General features: G+C 47.1%; 1 protein-coding gene across 1 annotated transcript; it reads left to right on the forward strand.

The window, feature by feature from the left end:
• Positions 1 to 598: 598 nt before the first annotated feature.
• On the forward strand, positions 599 to 19,404 carry tmem198aa (transmembrane protein 198aa). Its single transcript, XM_029840628.1, has 7 exons — positions 599 to 1,016; positions 11,638 to 11,880; positions 14,201 to 14,439; positions 14,532 to 14,744; positions 14,932 to 15,055; positions 16,953 to 17,254; positions 17,585 to 19,404. Exons 2-7 carry the CDS (start codon positions 11,742 to 11,744, stop codon positions 17,735 to 17,737), a joined length of 1,170 nt encoding a protein of 389 aa, XP_029696488.1. The 5' UTR covers positions 599 to 1,016; positions 11,638 to 11,741; the 3' UTR covers positions 17,738 to 19,404.

The following is a 19,404-nucleotide window of genomic DNA, read 5'->3' on the forward strand; positions in this document are numbered from 1 at the left end:
CCGTGTATAAATGTGGATTTTAATCAAAACGCCACGGATATCTCCTGGCTGAAATTTCATGTCTCATCACTGACACAGGTGGCAGCTGACTGGGAGCTCTCCAGGGTCCTGATCAGTCTCCTGCATCACCGAGGGAAGGAGCGCCCAGACAAAAGCTCCCCCACCTCCTCCATTATCAGATGGCATTCAGTCAATTAGCCAAACCTAGACAACCCGTTAAGGATGTTATTCCTTTAGAATAAATTAAAAACTAAAAGTTAAAAAAATGACTTGGGAGCCAAAATTTTAAACCCCATTAATCTCACCGTTCAAGCTTCTTTGTGATCATGTGCACATTTAAAGATAACAGTCGCGCGATCTGGCAATAAGGCTTTCTTTTAAACGACCCTCTCTTGAAGTTCGCGGAGGGGTGGGTGCGTCGGCACGACCTCGCTTCGTCACTCCCTTCCGCTCACTTCTCCCCAGTCTTCGTCGCCCCTTCCCCTTTCCTTTAGTATTTATCTATTTATTTCACATTTGAACTCAAATCACTACGTCGCTCGTTCCCACATGAATAGCTCGATTGCCACCCCCCCTCCCACTCAACGAATGGTTTAACCCGTTACCCGCCGCGAGGACAGAGAGCACAAAGGGAGCGCACGAGCTGGTGCGTCGGCGGGGATAAACACCGCGAAGGCTGCTAATACAGCGCGATGTAAACACGGAATAAAGAGAGAGGCGCCTCCATTTCCCGTCGAAGTGGCTCCATTACCGCTCTTCAATATTACATGAGGCGCCGCTGACAACAACAGCGCGTCAGCCTGGAAAACACGACCGGTAGGAAGCCAAGAGTGGAAGAGGCGGAGAGGAGTTCAGCTTTGTGTGAGCCCCAGCTTCTGGGTGTCTTCTGGAGTTGTGTTAGCAGCCCTTTGGTCTGGCTCATGATGGTGGGCTTTTAAAGTTCACCAGGCTAGATTTCTCTCTCTCTCTTGGCTCCCGTTTGGTCAGCAAGAACGGGAATATGATGCTTTTCTGAGGTGAGTGTTTTCTTTGTTTTTCTAGAACTGCTCGCTTTGGTCCGCTGTATCGTTTTATTTTATTTATTTTATTGTGACATAAACGGAAGCTTGTGGTTATCTCCATCCAGCAGACACAACATGTCTTAAAATGACGGACAAAAGCTAATTAGTGCCGCCGTAGCTGCCTTTGTAAATGAGACACATGGAGGGCTCTCGCACATCTATTGTCTGTCCTCTTTTGTTTCCAAACCGTCCCTTAACGGAACATTTGGCGCAGCCTCGGCTCGGCAGGCTGTCGCTGGCGGCCAGATGAAGCCTCAACGGTGCGTAGGAATTAAAGATTTAAGCCACTAATCGCTGTGTTTGACCCCAGCGTCGCTAACTGCGTCGGGCAGCGCGTGGCCACCGCCAGGAAATACTGATTTCGCGGAAAGTCGCACGCGCCCCGTCAACATCTGGCTGTCTGGCCAGTTTCAAAACAGGCAGCACATCTGGATGCACCTGGCTGACTTCACCCGCGAACCAAAACACCGAGAGGCAAAGTGGGAGGAAGGATTTACCCCCACCCGAACTTAAAAAAATCATCATTATTGGTAGATTCATGCGAGCAAAACGGGGCAATTATCGCAATCAATCAAGCATCTTCCTTTATTTATGCTTTAATATTAGTTATATGGTCTATCAGTAAGATACAAACCAGTTATATGCTCCACATCTCCCTTATCATTTCTTAATTATACCAACGCAAATGATTATCGAACCATTCAAATCCAAACGTGCCTTCAATGAGGATGTGGGAATAAAACACAGCATGAAACGATGCTTGTGTGCAGGTGCTTTTGAGAAGAGGGGCCCCATGTGGTCCTTTGTTGATCCCATAACTCATCAAGTGGAAGTCCACATTTGTGACTTCCACCGAAAACATCCATTGGGGGATGTGCTCAGGACTCCAAAACACCAATTTTGTCTTTTGTTCCTTCAGAACCAGCTTTAGGGCATCACAGGAAGTGTAGTTTAATATCAGAGGTTCCCCTTTTTATAAATGTTAGTATGAAGAAAAACTGTCAAATGCATTTCAGGGAGTCAGTGATTTGGGTTTGAGGCGCAGCGAAGCAGAGTGTGGACACCGATTTCATTCATGCTGCCCCTGGATTTCCCATGTTGCTACGCAATGCGCATAGCTTTGCTGTCGGGTTATGTAAGTGTAGTGAACAGAACACACGGGGGCTTCACTGTCTGACAGAGCTATTACGCATCAAGCATCAGTGTTCCTGATCAGTGGAAATAAGGAGTGGGGATGAAAGAGAGTGACAAATGAGAGCAAAGGAGGGCCCGGAGTGAACTGGGGAGTAATTAGAGGAATAAATATTAAGAGCGAAGTCAAAGTGGGAAGATAAATGTACAGCCAGACCGAAGCTGGCAAAAGAGATGAACGAGTAGGAGGCGGTGGTGGGGGATCAGGAAAGAAAGTGTGAGTGAAAGAAGGGAGAGAAAGGGCAAAGTCGATGGTAATCCTATTAATACGTGTTGTCCTTTCCACTGGTGTATGCACATACGCACCGCTTCAAACACTTACACGCCTGTTTGCTGTGGCCACTGGGCTCTCGGGATCTCATGATTATAGCACTCTGTGCTAAATGTATATGACTGTGGTGAGGGCAGCATCAGGTCGAGAGCCAATGTGTGTAAGGACTCCCCATCTGTGTGTGTGTGTGTGTGTGTGTGGAGGGGGGTGGAGAGATGGAGATGTGTACACCAATGAATGCTGTCAGCAATATTCAGCTTCATGATGGAACAGGATGCTCAGGAGTTCAATGTGATGTCATAAATATCATCAATGAGGACGCCAACGTGGGTAAACAACAACAAATAAGTAGAGCAAAGCAGAAGCAAAAAAAGCAACAAATATACGCAGTAATTCAGGACAGGTCTTCAGAGAGGCTGCGCTGCTAAACCAGCCAAAGAGAGGAGGCGATACAGAGAGATGGCAACTGTCTTGTTCTCACGCTTCTGTCAGACTGAACACACAGCGTTTGCTGCTATAGGTACTTGTTGGTAAATTTAGCTCTGCTAGCTTCTGCTTTATTGCTCCTGAAGCTGCAAATAAAAAGATAGAAAACAAAAAGGTTCCTGAAAGCCATCAGAACCATTTATGTGTAAGTAATGACTGTTCTATAGAGCTCAGAAACATCACATATACATGATGTTACCTGCATTAAAAAGTACTACAGGGCGTTAATGCCCTCTTTTGTAACTTCATCATTTTGATGAATTCTCTGTCTCCCTCCGCTCATTGGGGGCATTTAGAGAGAGAGAAATGGATCCGTGTGGGATTGAAGACACATTCACCACTGTGGTGTAAAGGTCTGATGCTCAGCCAGAGCCAGAAGTAGTTGAAAGCTGCAGAGAGATAAATGACTCAGGGAGGAGAGACAGTGACAGCGAATGAGCTGTAATCTGATGAAAGCCTCTTTACTCCCCCTGTCAACTCACCTCCAGACCGCAAACGATGAGCGAGGCTTACGGGGGGATCAATGCCAGGGCCACCGGTGCATGCACACACACACAAACATATGCAAACACGGTGTCAGATCACTTTACTTTCAACACCACATCGGAGGATCCAGTGCAGGGTGAAGCAGGGAGAGGACTGCTCACTGCCAGTTCGGGCGCCTCCAACCTTCCGAGCAGCAAGAGCGGCCACAGGTGCTAGAATATTCACTGGACTTCACTCCTGCTGACAAGAGCAACAAATCTAGGTACGAAACTGAACACAGACTGCTCATTTGGACACAGAAACGGTGCAATTAAGGTGTTTTAAAGCCTTAATTGGCTGCTCGCTACAGGACCGTTCTATAAAATCAACAAAGGCAAAAGAGTAGAAGACTGACCAACATCTCACATCTGTAAATATTACCAGTTATTGAGCTACACTGCTTCTGCTCTTTTTCTTCTTTTTTTTTTTTTGCTTTTGCTCTATAAAGTTTCAGTCCAGCAGACAGTTAATGAAAGATGCGATGGTGGGTGTGTTTTCACAGAGCAGCAAGGTTATCTATGCCTTGATGGTTGCTATGCCAACAGGAGAGACTACTTTAATTTAAGCATACAGTCTGGCTTGCTAGAAACCAAAGCCCCCGACAAAAGAAATTATTTTTTGCACCGATTAGTTGTGCTCAACACCTCAATGTCCCCATAAGGGTGGAGTTCCCATCCACATTTGTGCCACCAGCAATGCTGTAAATAACTGGAAGCATTTGCTTCCAATTATTATGTGTGTGTTAACAACAGTCTTGTAACCTTGGGAAGGGAAATTGCAGCTATTGACCAGCAGTGGTCACCATGACAGCACTCCCGTCCTGGAAAATCTGCCATTGTGCTGGTTTCCCTAACATTTTTAAGCTCTCTCTCTCTCTCTCTCTCGCTCGCTCGCTCTCTTTCACACACAAACACACACCTGGGACAGATGGAATACATGCAAACAGTCATCCTGTTACCATGACACCAGCAACACCGTGAGTCACGTACACTCTGTCTTTCTTAATCAGAGGGCCGCAGCTGCCAACAGAACCACATGTCTTTGTGATGTTCAGACTGATGGTTTTTGGGATACACGGTAGTATCAGCTTACCTGGAAACACACAACCTTTTTATAGTTTATCCTCATATTCTTGATCTTTCTCATTTTAAGATGACATAAATAAACTCTTAACTAATGTTTAGATTACATTACATGCATTAGATTACATGCAGGTCAGTCAGGAAATCCATAAACCAGTGAGTGAACCTTAACTTTACTGTTTTGTAGTGAATATTATCTGTATTGTACTGTTTTTCAAAATGAAAATCAAATATTTATATGAATATTTCGGCAGGTCTCCCTCTGTAGGTGCCAGAATGTTGCTCCACTTTGTTTCTAACTGAAAGACTTGTGAACGTGTGAATATTCCTCTGCCTCACCACTTTTGCAGGATATAAATCAAAATGCATTTATTTGTTTCAAGATCCACTGTAATCAAAAGCCAACAGCTCAGCAGTGGCTCTGGTTGCATAAGGTTTTCCACTCAGCATTTCTCAATACATCAACCAGGTTAAACCTCCCGACCTACTGAACTCGTTACTGTGAGTCTGCGCACGAGTCCTCAGAGCCAAGATTGAGGCCATCGGTTGGAACCGTAATTAATATTCTTCAGTACATTTTAAAAAAATCCATCTCACCTCCTGACACCCAGATTATCTTCTAATATCAGGGCCTTTTGTTCACATTTTGTTGAACAGATTTTGAAAGTTTGCAGACTGCAAATAATTTGGGACACTTTGAAGGTCCTAAACTCTAGTTATCCATCCATCCATCCATCCTCTACCGCTTATCCGGGTCGGGTCGCGGGGGCAGCAGCCTAAGAAGAGAAGCCCAGACTTCCCTCTCCCCAGCTACTTCTTCCAGCTCATCCGGAGGGATCCCCAGGCGTTCCCAGGCCAGTCGAGTGACATAGTCTCTCCAACGTGTCCTGGGTCTTCCCGGGGGTCTCCTACCAGAGGGACATGCCCTGAGCACCTCACCAGGGAGGCGTCCAGGGGGCATCCTAACTAGATGCCCAAGCCACCTCATCTGGCTCCTCTCAACGCGGAGGAGCAGCAGCTCTACTCTGAGCTCCTCCCAGATGGCAGAGCTTCTCACCCTTCTCACCCAAGCTCATTTCAGCCGCTTGTACCCGTGATCTTGTTCTTTCGGTCATTACCCAAAGCTCATGACCATAGGTGAGGGGAGGAATGAAGATCGACCGGCTCAGCTCTCAGAGTCCGCATTGCTGCGGACGCCGCACCGATCCGCCTGTCGATCTCCTGCTCCATTCATGCCTCACTCGTAACAAGACCCCGAGGTACTTAAACTCCTCCACTTGGGGCAGGATCTCCTCCTTGACCCGGAGAAGGCACTCCACCTTTTTCCGGTTGAGAACCATGGCCTCGGATTTGGAGGTGCTGAATTTCATCCCAGCCGCTTCACATGCGGCGGCGAACCGATCCAGTGATAGTTGGAGGTCACGGGCCGATGAAGCCAACAGGACCACATCATCTGCAAAAAGCAGAGACCCAATCCTGAGGTCACCAAACCGGACCCCCTCAACACCATGACTGCACCTAGAAATTCTGTCCATACAAATTCTGAACAGAATCGGTGACAAAGGGCAGCCCTGGCGGAGGCCAACCCTCACCGGAAACGAGTTCGACTTACTGCCAGCAATGCGGACCAAACTCTGACACTGATCGTACAGGGAGCGGACGGCCCGTATCAGCGGGCCTGACACCCCATACTCTCGGAGGACCCCCCACAGGACCCCCGAGGGACACGGTCGAATGCCTTCTCCAAGTCCACAAACCACATGTGGACTGGTTGGGCAAACTCCCATGCACCCTCGAAGACCCTGCTGAGGGTGTAGAGCTGGTCCACTGTTCCACGCCCAGGACGAAAACCACATTGCTCCTCCTGAATCTGAGGTTCGACTATCCGGCGGACGCTCCTCTCCAGTACCCCTGAATAGACCTTACCAGGGAGGCTGAGGAGTTTGATCCCCCTATAGTTGGAACACACCCTCCGGTCCCCCTTCTTAAAAAGAGGGACTATCACCCCGGTCTGCCAATCCAGCAGCACTGCCCCCAATGTCCACGCGATGTTGCAGAGTCGAGTCAACCACGACAGCCCTACAACATCCAGAGGATTAAGGAACTCCGGGTGGATCTCATCCACCCCCAGGGCCTTGCCACCGAGGAGTTTTTTGACTGCCTCGGCAACTTCAGCCCCGGAGATATGAGAGCCTATCCCCAGGTCCCCAGGCCCTACTTCCTCACTGGAAGGCGTGTTGGTGGGATTGAGTAGTCCTCAAAGTATTCCTTCCACCAATCCACAACATCCCGAGTTGAGGTCAGCAGCACACCATCACCACTATACAGTGTTGACAGTGTACTGCTTCCCTTTCCTCAGACGCCAGATGGTGGTCCAGAACCTTTTGGAGGTCGTCCGAAAGTCGTTCTCCATGGCCTCACCGAACTCTTCCCATGCCCGGGTCTTTGCCTCGGCAACCGCCGTAGCTGCACTCCGCTTGGCACGCCGGTACCCATCTGCTGCCTCAGGAGTCCCACAAGCCAGTAAGGCCCGATACAACTCCTTCTTCAGCTTGACGGCATCCCTCACCGCTGGTGTCCACCAGCCGGTTCGGGCCTTGCCGCCACGACAGGCACCAACCACCTTGCGGCCACAGCATCGGTCAGCCGCCTCAACAATGGAGGCACGGAACATGGTCCACTCGGACTCAATGTCCCCCGCCTCCCCCGGGACATGGTCAAAGCTCTCCCGGAGGCGTGAGTTGAAGCTCCTTCTGACAGGAGACTCTGCCAGGCGTTCCCAGCAGACCCTCACAACACGTCTGGGCCTGCCGGGTCTGTCCGGCATCCTTCCCCACCATTGGAGCCAACTTACCACCAGGCGGTGATCAGTTGACAGCTCCGCCCCTCTCTTCACCTGAGTGTCCAGAACATGTGGCCGCAAATCCGATGACACGACCACAAAGTCGATCATCGATCTGCGGCCGAAGGCGTCCTGTGCCAAGTGCACATATGGACGCCTTTATGCCTGAACAAGGTGTTCGTTAACTCTAGTTAATCCATCTTAATGTGCGCTACATTTCATTATTTTATAATACATTACATTTTAATCTGTTATGACCATATTGTGTCTTATAAGAATATAAATAATACATACACGTAAAACTGTCACCATCACTCCTTTAAATCTGCTTTCTCTTTTGGTCTGGATCACATTTTCAAACTTTAAGATTTCACCATAGCAGGAATCTGGAAGTTTTGAACCTGCTTGCACCCTGCTAGCACAGCAAAAGAGAGTGAGTGTGTGTATGTGTGTGTGTGTGTGTGTGTGTGTGTGTGTGTGTGTGTTTGTGTGTGTGAGAGAGAGAGAAAATCTAGTTATTGATTTTTCCCATTTTTTTCTGTGATCAGCCACCACCCTTCTCTCCCTCTCTCTCTCTCTGTCTCTTTTCCTCTCTCTGCCCTGGAGAGCAGGATGTCCTCGTTCTGGTGATACTCTGTCACCACCACTTGGTGTCGTTCTCTAAATTATTCATGCTGGCACACATACACACACCCAGAGACACGTGCAAACATCTCATCATCTTCTTTGCGTCGTCCCATTCTGACAATTACAAGCTTGCTGAGGAAAATCCACCCCAAAATGGGGTTTGAACAGTAATCTACAAACAACCCGTTTAAACAGTGAGAGACAGCCGTTCCTTTGCCCCGGAGCAAATGTGGATCAATGATCTGAATGTGTTGTTCATCTCTGTGTGAGCGCTGACACAGAGATGAACTTGCATTTACTGCACGAGCACAGAAATACAGTTCTGAAGACAGGGCTGACGTGTAGCAGAACAAATCATGAAGGTCTTATCACACCGCCGGCAGCGTCCAGATCTGATCTGTGACCTCGGACAGTCGTCGCATCTGCAGGAGAGAGCGGCAGAAAGCAAACTCCAGCCGAGTCGAGAGCAGAGTGCTTGGAAAGGTTATTACGCCGCCACTGCTTCTGAAATGTAACCAGCCAGGATGTAGCGGAGCAAATCGGCGTGCGGGCTGTGATTTGTGTCAGCCGTTTGGGTCCCTATGCTGTGAATCACTGGCTCATCATTCTTCGGCAGGGAGGAAAGGCGACAATCTCGATCGCTTCCATTCGATTATTTAGGTCTCACTACATTATCTTCACTTACCGCAGACCAAAGCAAAGCTATCACCGTATCATCGCCTCGTCCTGCGGCCGTCGCGCCCCACGGAGGGTGGAAGACGTTAAATCAGCCGCAGACCTGAGCTGCGATGTCTGGAGAGAACTCAGGGTGCACGTTAGCATGAAATCAGATAATGGTAATAGCAATCAGTGACCTTTAATTGCATTAATTGGGTGTTTCTGTCATGTTGCTACACACGCACGAGTCTAATGTAGCTCCCCAATGTCACAGAGCTAAAAATCCGCAGTCACACAAACCAAACGGAGCGATTTTAGTCACAATATGCTCATTTTGCTTTTAGCGAGAGCCTTGACTAATAAAGAGGGTGTAGCTCAATAGGGGTCAGAGGTCAAAGCTGTCTGCTGCTGGGGCTTGAAAGAAACCACCACAGTGGGTTGTTAACATGCACATTCCCACGGAGACGAGCACCACAGCTTCTAAACAGGGTTATTCCAGCTCCACTGGTTGATCAGACAATCAAGTGCATGTGGCGTTCTTAAATATTATAAGGCGTTTCCACTCCTGTTGCTGACCTCGTGGCTCGTTTTCGTCATGTCGGCGCAATGTTACTCGTTGAGTCGGCCTTCGGCTCACCAGGGTCATGTGACATGCAGCTGACTCTGACTCTGCAGCTGATTTGGTAAAACTGCCGTTCAGTAGGAGGGAATTCGAACACACTTTTCATTTCATTATTCTTTCCCACCGCAGCCACATCGTGAATTGATCCATTTCACCACCGAGTTGGGAACGACAGTTGTGAATTTAAATTATTGAATTTGCTTTTCAGATTTGGTGGCAACCTGTACCAAATACTGATGACCCTAACCTGAGAGGGATATTTAAATCTGATCTCTTGCTAATGGGAAAGCAAAGAGGCAGCATGCCATGCAAAAGACAGCTGAAGGGTGTCCTGGTGGGTTCAGGAATATTAACAAAGTCTGGGTAGTTGGACAAAGCAATAATTCAGGAATAGCTGATAATAACACAGAGAGAAAGCACGAGTCAGCAGCAAACATGGAACACAGAGTGAAAAAGACACAAGAGCAGATAATGGAAGCGGAGCTCTGTGTGAGAGGGGCACTCTGGCCACGCTGATTGTGTCTTTCGCCCGGGGATTTTCACAGTTTGCAGGAGCTGGTGGGACGCCAAGTTAAAATTGTCCTGGTGTCATACTGGAAAGATGTTTCTAGTCCCAGTGAAGTAGTGGTAAGACCTTCATGGTGTTTCATGATGGAAGCAAACACAAGTGTTTCTGTTAAATGAATTATAAACACTTTATTCTCTTCCAGTCAGCGGTGTGATAGCTTATCAGATTTCAGTATATCAGCGAATGTGTTGGAAGTTACGACTTGTAACGCAGGGAATCGAGTGCTGGAATAACGCTGATTAAACACTGTTGTGAAGAGCCGAGATCCGTGGTGGATCCACACTGGTGGACAGCAACACACTCACATCATGAACGGAATTACACCAGATGCTGCCACAACACTTTCCATTCATTAATAAAAATCAATAACTGTTAATAGCACAGTGGCTTTGTACCGCAACGAACTGGAATAAAAAAAAATGTTGGAAAATGGAGGATTTACAATGGAAAGGAAATGTGAAAAGTACAGGAGTCACAAGGGTTCAATTAGAAAGACACAGCACCGCCTGAACACAGTGGTGTTGTGAGAGCAGCAGCCAGGACGAGCGCATAAAAGATGTAAAAGGTGTAGTAGACATTTCATAAAATAATGATGATAGTGAATAAAATTCAGAGATTTGCGCCACTTACAGAGTGTTCTCAGTCAAAGGCTCAACTGGAATAAACGGACCCAGTTTGGCTTTGGTGCTTGGATTTTGCGGAGGTGTGTTTAGGGTGAATGTAACTCAAATGCAGCATTTTGATGCAAAAATAGGTGTTTAAAGGCTAAAATGGTGTCTGTTTGTTCATGTTGGGGTGGATAAATACACCCCCACACGGGAAAACACAGTTAATTTGATCACTTTATTAGCTAATGGCAGTGATGCTAGGAAACAAAGGCAGTGGAAGCCCCAGGGCACACTTTAGTCCTCTAGGAAAAAAAGGAATGAATGATTAGAATCTCAGAGACGCCTGCCTGCAGAGGAAACACTCTACTAATTGATCTTTGTGTCTTTTTCAGGCCCGGAGGACACAAGCAGAGCAATTAGGAATAAAGTTGTCAATATTGCGCTGGATTATATAAGCGTAGATCTTTATGTAATAATGCATTAGGCTAAATAGCTTAAATATAAATCCAGCAGCAGGGCAATATCACAGCTGGCGTCTGGCAACATTTACTAAGGAAAGTGAAGCCTTATTAAACACAATTTGTACTCACACACGGTGGTTTATGCTATATTCTGCATTAATTACCTTAAAGAAATGAACCCATACCTATTTGGGCCTATGAACCCAACATCATATCAGTACAGTTCTTTTTCCCTAATGCAACATGTTCTACAGAGAAAAGGTCTCAAAAATTACAAAAAAGAAATTCGGGTTTGAATTTCAGCCGTCGCAGTCAAATAATCACAGCTTCACTGAAGTTCACACGATTTAGGGTTTGTCAATCATCTTGACAGTGTCTCACTGAACATGGAGATGAAACGCAACGTGTGAAAGTCTGATTTGAACGATTTACATGGTAGGCAGGTGTGTGTGTGTGTGTGTGTGTGTGTGAGAGAGAGAGACATCCTTCTGTCTGTAGTAGTGGAGTGAACGTAAATGATTTGGGCTTCTAGTATTCTGTCGCTCTGCCAGCGTGTGCTGCTGTTTCCCTGGTGATAAATTCTTCACATCCTCCTTCTCTCTGTCATATTTTCTCTTTACTTCCCCGGTTTTGCAGGTCGGCACATTTCGATGGGCGAGTCCCCCTGATCCAGTCGTCCCTGCGCTCCCCCTCCAGCCCTCAGCCCCCTCTCTGTCAGGCCTGCTGAAACCTCCCTCACCATGACGTCCGCCAGCCCGCTGCTGGGGTTGTCGGAGGAGGCGCTGCGCTGCGACCGGGAAATTGAGAGGCGATATGAGATCGTGCCGTCAGTGGTTTGTTCCATGTGTTGCCTCTTTGGAATTATCTACTGCTTCTTTGGTGAGTAATTATATTAAAAATACTTCTCAGTGGAGAACTGATTACAGTAGTTTGACTTATTTTCATATTTCTAAATGTACTAAAGTTGCTTGATAAAAACGTATTTCTTAATTGCCGTTGCCAAATCAAAAGAGCTAATTATAACCCAGGCCCTGCTGTCACTTCAGCAGGCGGACTTGTCTTTTCATTCCATGTTTTGGTTTATAAAGTTGTCACACACAGTATTGGGATTTCTTACTGAGCATTCAAAGAAGTGAGCAGCAGAAATTCAACTTAAATACGCCAATATAATCATTGACTCACAGCTGAAAGTGAGACTGGGCTAATTACAAAGTGTACACCAGGTCCGCAGAATTCTGACTGCAGGCAGAATTTTGTGCATCGTGTGATTGTTTGATTGAACCATAACTATTAACGGCTCAGCCTAATGAGTCGGAATGTGAAGTCATTACAGCGATCGATAAATAATTAGAGAGAAGTCCTGCAAATGTTGCAGGCTTTTCACAAACCTGTAGTTTTGCAGAAGTTTCCTCACGTGCCTCTGAATAGAGACATCCTCGTGTTCAGAACTTTATGGGAGTGTAAATGTATTTGAATGACAGGCAGTCAGCGCAGCTCATTATTGTGGTTGTTGTGTTCAGCCTTTGCTGAGATAAATCATGTTGTTTAAAACCACACCTGCAGCCCTGGACAGTGGTGGCCACTAGTATATCCGGGGAGAATCCATTTAAAAGACAAAAATAACAGAAAATGCAAAACACTGTAATTAGATTTGTGAAACAACCACGCTGATTTGGAATGAATATTGATGCACGTTGAAGCTCTCCACAGGTGTGCAGCATACAAATAGATGGTGAGCGATGCACTGAAGCGTGCAGCCATTGGCATTCTCTGTATATGTCCCACTAAAGCATCGGCAGCTTCACTCCCTGCATTACAAATAGGCTCCCTAAGAACTTTATTTTAGATAGCCGACAGCAGGCGAACAGGCTGGAGCCTTGAAACAAAGCCATCGTCTGGGTACCAAACATTACCGTCCTACATCCACCGGCACAAAATGCCAAGAGTGCCTTTAGGCATGTGCCAGAAAACGACCCCAATCACAATTAACTGTACTTCACAAAACTGCAGAAATGCAGGAACTGTCTCATTTCGCGCTTGATATCATGTTAGCTGTGGATCTGAGCATGTAAAGATGGTTTTGTGTGATGCTGAATCACACTTTACTCCGAGTCCTTCACCATCTGTTGTGAGTCTTATCTGTTTGTCTGTCCTCAGCCCTCAGAAAGCTAAATTGCGTCTCCGAACTCTGAGCCAGAATTTCCCCAACAAACCAGATCCCTGCAAACGAGAACACGATTCAGATTGTCAGCGCTCCTCAAAACGCTCACGTTTGAATAATCTTCCCGCTGATGGAAGCACAGGGAATGTGCTGTATTCTGCATATACGTGATGCAGGAAATGGGAGGATGAGGCAGAAACAACATGGTTGGAGGGCAGAAAAAGAGGTCAGAAGTGAGGAAGCTCTTAAATGAGCTGGAGTGAACAGCTGGGGTGGACGCACTGATGCCTGGAAGAGAAGCAGTTTGGAAGAGAAGGGGCAGCAGAGAAGACACGAAAGAGGAGAGCAGAGGAATGATAGTGTGGATGAAGGATCAAACGTGGAGGAGCAGTCAGAGAAAGCGAGTCTTGAGGGATGAGCATGAACGGAGCGCTGGATGAGAGGCAGAGGATTGTTCAGCTCAGCTGTGTGACGCCTGATTACACAAAGATAACAATCTGATGTCGGTTCTCCCCCAAGATACAGTCCAGTCAGAGCAAGGAAGAAGGCGGGCGGGCGGTAAAAATAAAAGCATGGGCCGAGGACCTTCTAACTTTATAAGCTAGCGTTTCATCCTTCCGTTGTTTTCACTGCAACAAAGAACAGAGAGAACAACAGATAACAGAGATGGATGTAGGATGTTGTATTCAGCAGGCTGGTGGACTAATAAGTGTGGCTGACCTAGAATGTGGGGATTTTCTTACGTTAGCATAGCTTCAGGAAGGTTTGTAGAGACGGTTTAGCATGTCCGACCTTCCTCAAACCACAACAACGCCTTTCTCTCCCATGAAAAAGCTGAAAATGAATCACTGCACTGTTTTCCTGCCCATCATGACTTTTGTAATAAGGTGTCTTTAAGATCGATTTCCAAGTTTCTGTGTACAATAATCAATCACCTGGCGTTGTCCCGCTCCTTGAGCCGCGACGCTCCCGTGGTTATGGATCAGAGTTTGATGCCGTGGGCTGCCTCACAGCATCTGCTTTCTCTCCCCCCCCCAGGTTATCGATGTTTCAAGGCGGTGTTGTTCCTCACCGGCCTCATGTTCGGCTCTGTGGTCATCTTCATGCTGTGCTACAAGGAGAGAGTGATGGACACTCAGCTGAGCGTGGAGGCGTCTGTGGGCATTGGCCTGGGCATCGGGACCCTGTGCGGCTTGGTTACCATGTTGGTCCGCAGTGTGGGGCTGTTTATGGTGGGTCTCCTTCTGGGTCTGCTGTTAGGAGTGGCATCTCTGGTGGTGAGACTTCCTGTTTCTGCAGATTAGAACAATTAAACCTAAAAAATGCATTTGGGTTATAATAGCCTAAAACTAACCCTCCGCTCTTAAAGGTGATGGAAGAGTTCTACCACCCCAGGACCGTGTGGGTCCCCCTGGGCATCCTTCTTGGCTCTGGGACGCTGTTCGCCGTGCTCACTCTCCAGTGGCAGCGCTGCTTCGTCACTTTCTCCACAGCAACCTTCGGCTCCGCCATCATCACCGTCACTGTGGATTACTTCATCGAGCTGTTTGCTTTGGTGCACTACATCTACGAGAGACTCAGGGTAGGTGGGGCCGCGTGTTTATGTGCCGCCATGGCATCGTCGTCATCATCATCATCATCATCATCATCAAGTGTTCATGTTGGCCTTGGCCAGAATCTGTGTGTCAGTCTCCCTGTCATCTCCGGGAGACCTTGGTGTAGCTAATAAAGCCATTCCATAAATATCTACTGTGGTGTTTTACTTGCAGGTGGCACCTAAGAAGCCAGTGTGCTGGTTCACCTGGGTCATCCTGGGGGTGTGGCCTGTCCTCACCTTCCTCGGTGTGCTGATCCAGTGGAAAGTCACAGCAGAGGGGTTTTCCCACACAGAGGGTGAGTGATGGCCTATGTGCGCACGTACACATGGACGTTCTGCTCCTGGTAAACAATGCTGCTATTTATCACAGGTTCCTCTCTCATCAGTTGTTGGTAACAGGATGTTTCAGGAGCTGAGTTAGGAATGTGAGAAGCCTTCACAGATACTCAGAAATCAGCTTACATCCATGCATCACAGCACCCAGAGAGCAGTCCAATGAGAGGAGGGAGCCTTTTCCTGGTCTTTCAGCACCATTAGAACCAACAACAGGACACTCAGCAAAGATTTGGGAATTGATGGCAAACCTTTAATCTCAGAATATGTTGTCATGGTATCGATCTGTGACAGGGCTCTGCCAAGACTGCCCAATCTATTCTAATGTTATTAAAAATTCAATATGTTTGGCAGCCGTGAACCACAACCATTATAAAGCTGGGAGATTGTGTATGTGCCCGTGCTTTTCCGTGTGTAAGAGAAAGCGTAAGTCAAGGAAAGGATAAAAAGACACACAAACACACACGACTCTGTTTTTAGATTTTTACTCACAGGAAAATAGAAACACACAGCTCGATCTCTCTTTAATGTTCTGACGGTTGATTTTGCTGCCTTGGAAGAAGTCACACACGGCCTAAAATAATGGGATTAAACAGCCAGCGGCCACGGTTTCCACTCACGATTGTGTTGGCAAACACATAAAGAAACCTTTTTGGTGCCATTTTGAAATCTCTGCAAGTGCACAGCGACCTAAAAAGACATGGAGGAAAAGAGAGAGCACATTCTTTTGGAAACTCAAGACCGTTTGCTGCGTTCCGCCACATTCGGTGTTTTTCTTATTAGAAACACCCATGCGGGCCTCTCACTGACAGAATAATGTTGCCCTCGCAGCACAATACAATACAATACAACAAGGGCAGGTAATACTATACAAACAAATCTACTCTAATATCAGGGATGTCAGTTATTGGGGATGAATGAGAGGGAAAATCATGAATGTCATTAAGGTTCCTGCTGGTTTGGATGACGAGATCATTGATATTATAGAATATGGAGTCATTTAAATATGCTGGATCGCCTTTGTGTTATAGGAAATATTGTAACTTCCACATCTTGGCCTCGAACTTCTGCATTTACCGAATTAAACATACCGTAAATCTTTGCAACCATCCTGGTCACAAAAAAGAAAGGAGGATAGGGGAAGGGCGGGACAGGGTGATAAACTAGGGCATACAGTAAAGGAGGCAACAGACTGGGGCAATAAAGAAAAGTTGCTGAATGATTGATGTAGATAACTTGAATAAGTTCTATAGGCCTGGTTGGACAGAGATGGAGCACACACACACACACACACACACACAATAACCACTCACAAAACTGACGTGAGGGTAAGCCCAGCCAAAGAAAAAGGGGCATCATTAACCGCTCTCCCTGGCAGATGGCGCATCGTTAGTTGAAAATACAACAATAGATCTCCTTACACACACACACACACACACGCTCACACACACACACACACACATTGATGTCTGGACCTCATGAAAATGTTCCCATTCGTTTTGCTGTTGCTTGATTAATCCGCAGGATCAGAATAATTGAAAAACATGCTGAACCCTAACATGCAGTGAATGGACTGGATGTGTTTTACACACCCACTGCAGACGAAGAGTGTGAAAATAACACAAGTTGCTTTCACCCACGCATATAAATGCATCAGGAGACGAGCAGCTCGGTACAGATACACGCGGCACAGAACTGTATGTCTAAGAACTGACTGAATGGAATAAAGGAAGTGAAAATGTGAACATCGAGCTTTAACCCTGCATTTAAAGCCTCTAACAATGCTGAATGGGTTTCAGGCTTTCCTACTGAGTAGCAGGGCTTCTTTGACGTGATCTTTCTCCCTTTGTTTTGCCCCAGTGGTTTTGAGCCGGCAGCAGCGGAGGGTCCAGCTCATGCGCATCCAGCAGCGCGAAGAGAGGCTGAAAAAGGAGAAGGAGAACAAAAAGAAAAAAAAGCGCCAGAACTTGAAGTCCACCCACAAGCAGAAGTCCCTAACCAATCACCACCAGCACCAGCAGTACCACCACCCCTCTGTGGCCCACCCTCATCACCGGCCTCACAGCTCGCAGACGCCAAAGGTCCCTCCGTCCCAGACTGAACCAGGCTACCACTGCAAGGCCAATCACAAAAGGCGATTCGACGGAGATGTTCTGTCACCGGTGAGCTGCGCCGAAGATGCGTTCAAGCTCCATTTAATATGCGTTAGCTTAGCACAACATCGGGAGTCGTGATTTCTTTAAACTGGAATGTATAACTGGTGTTGCCCAGCAACCAACCACAGCATTCAGGACTTTATTGGTGCCGAGAAATGGAAGAAATAATTTCCCTTTTTTTGTTGTTCTGATCTTTGGTGCTAGTTGAAGCACAGGAAGTGTGATGGCGTTATCGCTTAGCGCTGCGCGGTTTATTGTAATCACATTATATTGATCACGTTAGGAGCCCATGTTTAATATTCTGTCCTCAACCCTGTTCCATCTGTCTGCCCACAGAGCTACATCAGGAGTTTCAGGGACAGACACACGGACAGACGCGCGTACTCCCACTCTCGGATGATAAGCCGCACGCGCACAGGCGAACTGGACTACGACTGCGGCTCTCAGGTGCCCCTCACGGCCCCCACTGGAGCCCCCGTTCGCATCTGAGGCAGCAAAAGTCTGCAAAAGTTCTCCAAAGCTCAAATCAGGAACCTTCTGGAAGAAATCTTCCTGTAGCTCAAGATGGAAAAGCAGCTCATTATTGTAGAGACACGGTTGCTTTTTTGAAGCAACGGGGTCAAATCCATGCGCATCAATAGCCGTCCTGCCATCCGCCATCATACGCTCCGCTCTTCCTGCACTCTGGAAGGGAAGGAGCTGTTTTCTGTGGGCTTAATTGAAACGTAATTGCAGAACATTTGCCTCAAGGATTTTATCGTTGCTTTGAGCCATAAAGAGGTTTTCAGCAGCACCGGGGATATAATAGGAACAGATTTGGTTCTCGCTTGGAGGTCTGCAACATTTCAAATGAAAAGACTTCATGTGGTTTTCAAGGTACTGTGAGGCCAGATAAATGAGGAAATGGATTTCCTCAAGGATTTCAAGCAGAGAAATGAAATGAAAAACACCAACAGCATCTAAAACAACCCTCGCTGAAGCAGAAAAGACGGCTCTTTTCATAGAAAGGTCATCAAGACAGCAAAAGTCTTCTGATTCATCAAGATGCAGAATATTCATTTTCTAAAGGGAATCTGCTCCCAAATCAGTGTTCGTTGGCCCTCGTGGATCTGATCTTTCCTGATCTTTGTGCTAAAATGAACTATTTTGTCCGCTGAAGTGCTGTGACGTCTGTTCCTCATCGCCTGTACGCGCTCGTTGACGAGCACCCGAAACTGGTGTGTGATGATGCTGAAACCTCTCTGGGAGTTTGAAGAGGAGCAGACAAGACGGCCAAAATGTTAAATATAGCGTACTGGCACGTGCGAGTGGACACAGGAGCCCTCCGGCAAATGAAAGATGGTACCAAATTTAGGCAGAAGGGGGGAATTGTTGTAAAATATGTAAAGCACTCCATAACCTCCCCTCCTCCCCTCTTTTTTCTCGTAATGATCGGAATAAAATGTTAACATTGCGCTTCAGTGACACCTTACATGGTGAAGCCGAGGGTTTAAACTGGAGAACCTCTCCTGAAATGTACAGTAGACAATTCTTCAAAGGATGCCCTCTAACGTTTACCGCTGGACCTTGTCCCACTGTCTGTGCTGCATATAGCTGTGCTGCACACGCCTTTGCGTGTGCATCGTTTTGTGGTTGATATTTACGGATCGGAATTTGATTGTCATGGTAACCTGGTCTCTGTGAAAGCAGAGCGGGACAGAGATTTTGGGACAGCAGAGGACCTGTAACTTTACTGCATGAACGTCAGCGTGATTCCACTTTGTCAGTGTTTTAGTGTGTCATTGTTGTCCGGTGAAAACTTCAAACGCCCCCAGTTTCGGCTGTGGGCCCCACGGGGGCCAAAGGTGTGTGACGGTGTGAATCCCCAAAGATGAATCTGCACCTTGTGGAAATGTGAGCCGGCAGAAATGCGCCTTGTGTTTTCCCTCCCTGTCCTCCGCTCTCTGTTTACACCGTCTGGCTTAAAGGGCTTCTGTAAAGGTAACCTTCTCTTCCTGGCACACGTCACCTCCTGTCTGCTGTATAAGTCTTTGTTATATTTAGCTGTAGGTTTCTGTCTTCCTTTGTGGCTCCTCCGTTGTGTGCTTGCAGAATTGTCTCTGTCTCTGACAAAAATGAGGACAGCGAAGATTCAAAGCCCTCCTCTCTTCATTCAG

Source organism: Takifugu rubripes, chromosome 1, assembly GCF_901000725.2.
Source record: "Takifugu rubripes chromosome 1, fTakRub1.2, whole genome shotgun sequence".
NCBI classification, from domain to species: domain Eukaryota; kingdom Metazoa; phylum Chordata; class Actinopteri; order Tetraodontiformes; family Tetraodontidae; genus Takifugu; species Takifugu rubripes.

Coding starts and splice junctions, on each gene's coding strand:
- tmem198aa (XM_029840628.1), top strand. CDS start 11,742: ATGACGTCCGCCAGCCCGCTGCTGGGGTTGTCGGAGGAGGCGCTGCGC. Junction 14,745..14,931: donor ACATCTACGAGAGACTCAGG/GTAGGTGGGGCC, acceptor TTTTACTTGCAG/GTGGCACCTAAGAAGCCAGT. Junction 17,255..17,584: donor ACGGAGATGTTCTGTCACCG/GTGAGCTGCGCC, acceptor GTCTGCCCACAG/AGCTACATCAGGAGTTTCAG.